Source organism: Grampus griseus, assembly GCF_964374135.1.
Source record: "Grampus griseus genome assembly, chromosome: 12".
Classification (NCBI taxonomy): Eukaryota; Metazoa; Chordata; class Mammalia; order Artiodactyla; family Delphinidae; genus Grampus; species Grampus griseus.
Genome location: NC_139006.1, coordinates 50,431,897 through 50,437,896, shown reverse-complemented (window position 1 = coordinate 50,437,896; position 6,000 = coordinate 50,431,897). Strand labels below are relative to the sequence as shown.

At 46.1% G+C, this 6,000-nt stretch overlaps 1 protein-coding gene across 3 annotated transcripts in view; it reads left to right on the top strand.

Moving 5' to 3' along the window:
• Nucleotides 1-2,332: 2,332 nt before the first annotated feature.
• ZNF24 (zinc finger protein 24) overlaps nt 2,333-6,000 on the top strand; it is a 38,916-nt gene continuing 35,248 nt past the window's right edge. For 2 of the 3 annotated variants that reach the window (XM_082667584.1, XM_082667582.1), the window contains exons 1-3: nt 2,333-2,398; nt 4,279-4,781; nt 5,029-5,176. In XM_082667584.1, coding sequence (XP_082523710.1) covers nt 4,362-4,781; nt 5,029-5,176 — 568 coding nt within the window. In that variant the 5' untranslated portion in view covers nt 2,333-2,398; nt 4,279-4,361. Of the gene's footprint in view, nt 2,399-4,278; nt 4,782-5,028; nt 5,212-6,000 lie in introns of all 3 variants that reach the window. The other variant, XM_082667583.1, reaches the window with a different exon arrangement.

Genomic DNA, 6,000 nt, shown 5'->3' with positions numbered 1-6,000 from the left:
CACAAGGTGTTCTGCCAAGACTCAGGTCAGCTGCAGCACAAGCCTCGTCTCTGTGGCCTCTGTAGCTATGTGCAAGGTCGTCAGGCACTGGCACGGAGCTATTCCCTACACTCAGGTTGCCCAGAGGATCATGATGCTCTATCTTTTTTGTTTTAAATAAATTTATTTATTTTTGGCTGCATTGGGTCTTTGTTGCTGCGCATGGTCTTTTCTCTAGTTGTGGAGAGTGGTGGCTTCTCTTGTGGAGCACGGGCTCTAGGTGCGCGGGCTTCAGTAGTTGTGGCCCTAGGGCTCTACAGCACAGGCTGAGTAGTCGTGGTGCACGGGCTCGGTTGCTCTGTGGCATGCGGGATGTGGGATCTTCCTAAACCAGGGCTTGAACCCGTGTCCCCTGCATTGGCAGGCGGATTCTTAACCACTGCGCCATCAGGGAAGTCCTAGATCTTTAAGACTAGATCTTTAAGATAGCAACAGGGTCCACCATTCAGGAAAGAGCTCACATAGTGGGGCTCAGAAGGATGGTGTTTCAAAACCGGGGTTGGTAGTCCCTGCCCTCAAACGAGTAAATTAGAGAGGAAAACTTCATCGTGGTTACCATTTATTCTCTCAGAATTAGGAATGATAGAACGAATCCCAGGCAAAGGGTTTTGTAAAATTTTGCAACATTTTTAATCTCCCCAAGTATTTCTGTTTGATGTGTATCCTTTAAGTTTTCCAACATTAATTAGATGTAAAAAAAAGAACTCTTAAAGCAAAACAAAAATGCCTTGAGCTAGCTTTTAGAGTCACAGAAGAGAGAAAGGTTGGGAAGAGCAGCCAGGTAGGTTGGTGGCAGTAGGCAAGCAGGAGAGAAAAAAGTCTGGATTTCGGAAACTGCCTAAATGAAGAGAGAAGAGGCATCAGAAGTCGCAGGGCTTCTGGGGAGGCAAAGCTCTAGTCAGAGAGTAGAGTAATGCTATACCATCAGCTTCTAACTCACTTGCTCTCTCATTCATGAATCCAGCAGAGACTTGAGGGCTCTTTGCAAAGGACACTTTCCTGAAGGAGGCAGAAAGCTGAAGCCTGAGGATCTTGGAATGCTTCTGGAAGGCTGGACCTGCACTTCTAACACAGAACTTAAACAACAGGGCTCTTTTGTGTGGTTTCTGAGGCCTGACATGTGATCTAGCAAAGGCAGCAATCTGAGCAGCCCATGCTTCATTCATTTATTCAATAAATATTTATTGGGTTCTCTATGTACCAGGCAGTCAGCATCCTGGGACTACTAGGTGGGGATACTGTGGTGAACAAGACAGGCAAGGTCCCTGCCCTTAGGAGACTTATGGAGAAAAACAAAAGAAAACAAAAACCAGAGAAATGAATAAGTGGGCTCACTTCTACCCAGTGCTTGAGAGTGGGGAGGCTTCTGGGAGGAAAGGTGGTCAGGGAGGCTGAGGATCCTGGGTCACAATGAGCCTAAGAGCTGGGGAGTGGGGTGGGGTGGAGATGGGATTGGGGGCAAGGAACAGATTACAGGAGGCCTTACAGACAAACGTCAGGAGTTTTTATGTCATAATTAAGGCAGTAGGGATCCACTGAAGGCCTTTAAATAGGGGATGAAATGATCTGATTCATGTTTTTAAACGATCACTTTGGCAGCTGTTTTGTAGTATAAAATGTCAAGCCTGAAGTCAGAAGGTGACCACGCATTCTGCAAATTCAATGTGCGATCATTGCCAAAGCTCTTGGTTAAGAGTCTCATTTTGTTTCCCTGACACATAAATTGGTCATACTAAAGCTCTATAGCACAGCAAGTGGGGAGGCAAAGGTTAGAGTCATGCCTTGATTTTAAATCTTGCTTCCCACTTACTAGTTATGAGCTCTGGGCAAGCTATTTACTTGTGCCGCGATTATCTCAGCTGTGAAATGGGGATAATAAAAGTTCTTACCATCTTAGGGTTGTTGTGAAAATTAAATTACAATACATGTAAAGCATGGTGACTGTGCCTGGTACGATGTAGTTAGCATTCATAAATATTAGCTTTTGTTACTTCTGTCAGAGGATTACTGTGAGGATCACATGAGATAATGCATGCGAAAAGGCTTATGAAACCGTAAGACTATCTTAGTGGCTGAATTCTTTCTTTTCCTTGTCTTCTAAGCGGAACACAGAAGGCTGGGCTATCCGGAGGAAAGAGGCGCGAGGCCAAGCGTAGCCTCAAAGCAGTCATTGTCGTCGGACAGCCCTTCCCCCTGCCCGGAGCGCATCTCCATGGTAACGCGGTGCTTCGCCTCCCCCCGCCTCCTGGGGCCCGCAGACCGGAAGCAGTCTGCGCCGGGGGCTGCTGGGAAACCGCTCGTGAGTGGCGTTTGTGCGTCCGCCGTGCACAGCGAAGCGGCTGCGGTTCCCGAGCCCGAGGTTTGCGCGAGAGTGGGGGGAAGTGCGTGAGGGAGACTCTGGGCTACGGGCTGCGGACCGCTTTGGCAAGAGTCAGCGAAGAAGCCTGGCGGGGACCTTTCTCGGCTTCCCGGGAGGCGCGGGGGGGCAGGCCGCGGACTCCATGCCCGGCAGTTGGGGGACGGCGAGGGGTACACGGAAAGCCAGATTCGGCTTTCAGCACCTTCGGAGACTCCTCCATCCCTTGTGTCCTCCGCGACCCTTGCCTTCCCCTCCCCCATCGGGCGGTTTTGTTCTATTTCGAGGCCCTGGTATCTCGCGGAGAGTTCTGGGATTCTTTTCGGGCGGAGGTGGGAGTGGGCGGACCTCGCGCGGGGCCTGCCGGGACTTGTAGTTCAGCCGGTCGCGGGCGGAAGTACCGTGGCTTCGACGCTGTTGTGGCAGGGTGGCTTTTGGTCTAACGAAAGCCGCCGCCGCGAGTGCGGGGAAGAAGGCTGGAATCGCTGCGGTGGGGGCGGGGTTCGCAGCGGCAGTCTGCAGGAGTGAGTGGGGAACTGGGCTCCCCGCCCACGCGCCGTCGGGACAGCGAGGCTGCCCTCCCCGCACCTCCTCACGTCCCACGGGCAGGGTGCTGTATGAGAACGTAAAAGGAAGAGAAATTTATTTTCTGTAGACTGTTTGAGCCGTCGATAAGGTAGGGTCTTGGAATAGGAACAAACGAATCTGTAGGCCAAACCTACGTGTTTGTAGGGCCGCCACACTCCAGAGTGTTTAATTACACCTGTATGTATATTACCTGATAAGATATTTTCCGATTCCTAGTCTCATGGGGTTACGGGAAGTTGTTTGGAAATTACTGGCTTTCACATTCCGGGTCCTGAATAGGTACATTGAGTAGCTGCATGGCTCATTCCTAATGGGTATTGTAAACAATGGCATGGGCATGACTGTGCAAATACTAAGGAAAGGATCAGAAATAGTACAAGGTTTCCCTGAAGGTAGAAGCCGGGGAGCCTGTGAGTCACCCAGTGTAAGGACAAGAGTCTACACCACTGCACGAAGTTACGGTGTTATGAGAGTGCCTTTTCTTTGAAAAATTTTACTGTGATTAATGCCTGTCATTACAAATGTAAAGGTACTTACGGCGCGGTGGGTGACTGAATAATACTTAAGTTTTATGGCACATAGTGGTTAATTTTTGTCAACATTATGTATCTGTTACTGAGCAAGTGAATGTTTTTTTCACGTATATTTTAACTCCAGGGAGTTCTTAAACATTTTGAAAATATTTCTTAGCCCTTAAAAAACATTTGTCAAAAGAAATTTTTTAAGCGGATAATGAAAAAGCAGTCCCTGCTTTTGAGGTGACCTAAGTGTGTCAGGGAACACCAGTTATGAATTGCAAATAATGTATTCAAGGGTCAGATGCATTTAAATAACACTGAAGTGGTCTGGTGCTTACTTGGATTCTTTTGATTGTTGAAATAGGTTTTGTAGGTCACAGATAGGCAAACTTTTTCTCTAAAGGGCCAGAGTAAATACTAGGTTTTTCATGCCCTATAGTGTCTATTGCAACTACTCAATTCTGCTATTGTAGTGTGAACAAATAAAATTTATGGAGACAACTTAATTTCGTATCATTTTCACATGTCATGGAGTGTTCTTTTGATTTCTTTCAACCATGTCAAAATGTGAAAACTCTTCTTAGTACAAGCACTGTACAAAAATGGGCACCAGGCTAGATTTGGCCATGAGCTGTAGTTTGCCAACTTCTGGTTTTAGGTTATTGATTGGAATTTTTAACCTAGTAAAAGAATACATTTTTATTTCCTTTAATCGGTATGTGTCCAAATTCTTAGACTATTTGGTCATTTATATATTTTTCATTTCTTGTGCCTCAGGAGTGCCTGTGAAGAAAACGGGGTATTTCCCTGAGGCCTGTATCCTACCTTGATTGTCTTTTCTTGAAGTATTATAAATCAGGATGTCTGCACAGTCAGTGGAAGAGGATTCAATACTTATCATCCCAACTCCAGATGAAGAGGAAAAAATTCTGAGAGTGAAGTTGGAGGAGGATCCTGATGGCGAAGAGGGGTCAAGTATCCCCTGGAACCATCTCCCTGACCCGGAGGTTTTCCGGCAGCGATTCAGGCAGTTTGGATACCAGGATTCACCTGGGCCCCGTGAAGCTGTGAGCCAGCTTCGGGAACTTTGCCGTCTATGGCTCAGGCCAGAGACACACACAAAAGAACAAATCTTGGAGCTGGTAGTACTGGAGCAGTTTGTTGCCATCCTACCCAAGGAGCTACAGACTTGGGTTCGAGAGCATCATCCAGAGAATGGAGAGGAGGCAGTGACGGTGCTGGAGGATTTAGAGAGTGAACTGGACGACCCTGGACAGCCGGTAAGCCTGCTGCGTCACGTTCCTGGGTCAGGAGCATTGGCATGGCAGTAGGCGCAGCTGCTGAATTAATTCCACTCAACTAAGTTAAAATTATGTTTCTGTGTCGTTCCCCCCCCCCCCGCATTATCTATGCTTGCTTGCCATCTAGGCCTCTGCAGCATATGTTTTGTATGGTTTCTTTTGTGTGCATTTAGGTTTGATTCTCATCACGTTCGTTCTCAACTGAACCAAACCCTTTCATTTCCAGGTTTCTCTTCGACGACGAAAACGGGAAGTGTTAGTAGAGGAGATGGTATCTCAAGAAGAAGCTCAGGGATTACCAAGTTCTGAGCTCGATGCAGTGGAAAACCAGCTCAAGTGGGCATCCTGGGAGCTCCATTCCCTAAGGCACTGTGGTGAGGACCCCATGTGGGCAGGAGGATGAAAGAGGGTGTGGACCTTTTGTCTGGAACTCTTTGCTTATTTTTACTGTGAGGGAGGAGGGGGATAATCACCTTAACTTGATTGCTTAGACATAGACACACTGTAGGGTTTCGATTCTTTTCTAATAACAGTTGGTTTGCTAACCTCAGGTCTTTTATTCCTCAACATTAACATCATCAGCCTTTTCTTCTCTTTTACTTCATTCTTTGAAGGCCTATCCATTTCAGGCTGGATTTGCCTTACTCTGAGCCAGCACCCACCTGTAGACCGGGTCGCTCTGTTTCACCTTGCCATATTGCTTATTTGCCATCTGTTTCACATCCTTTTAGTCTCTTGCCTAGTGTTCCTGGTACAATAAGCTTACCTGATACCTCTTCAAATCTAGTTTTTTTGTTTATAGTTTATTACTGAAGCCTCTTCTGAATTTTTAGCTTTTTGTATGTGTTTTTTTCTTCAAACATCCTACCTAAAGTCATTTTTGTTTCCTAAGAAGCTTCTTTTGTAGAAATGACATTTAGAGAAAATTCTTCACCTTTTCTAAGTATTTATGGAAAAATATGGCTCCTAGCTATAATAAATACAAGTATAGAAAAATTAAGTAGAAAGCTCATAATTCACTAAGGCTGTTCTTTCCCAGTATCTTGGCAGTTAATGCCACATACTTACTTATTTTGATACAACCCCATATATTCCTAAAACCGCTACATTTCTTTTTCATATTTATATGAATTAAAATGAAATTTTGTTTGAGACTGCTTTGGGAATCATTCCTTGAGGTAGTTGGAGGTAATGCTAG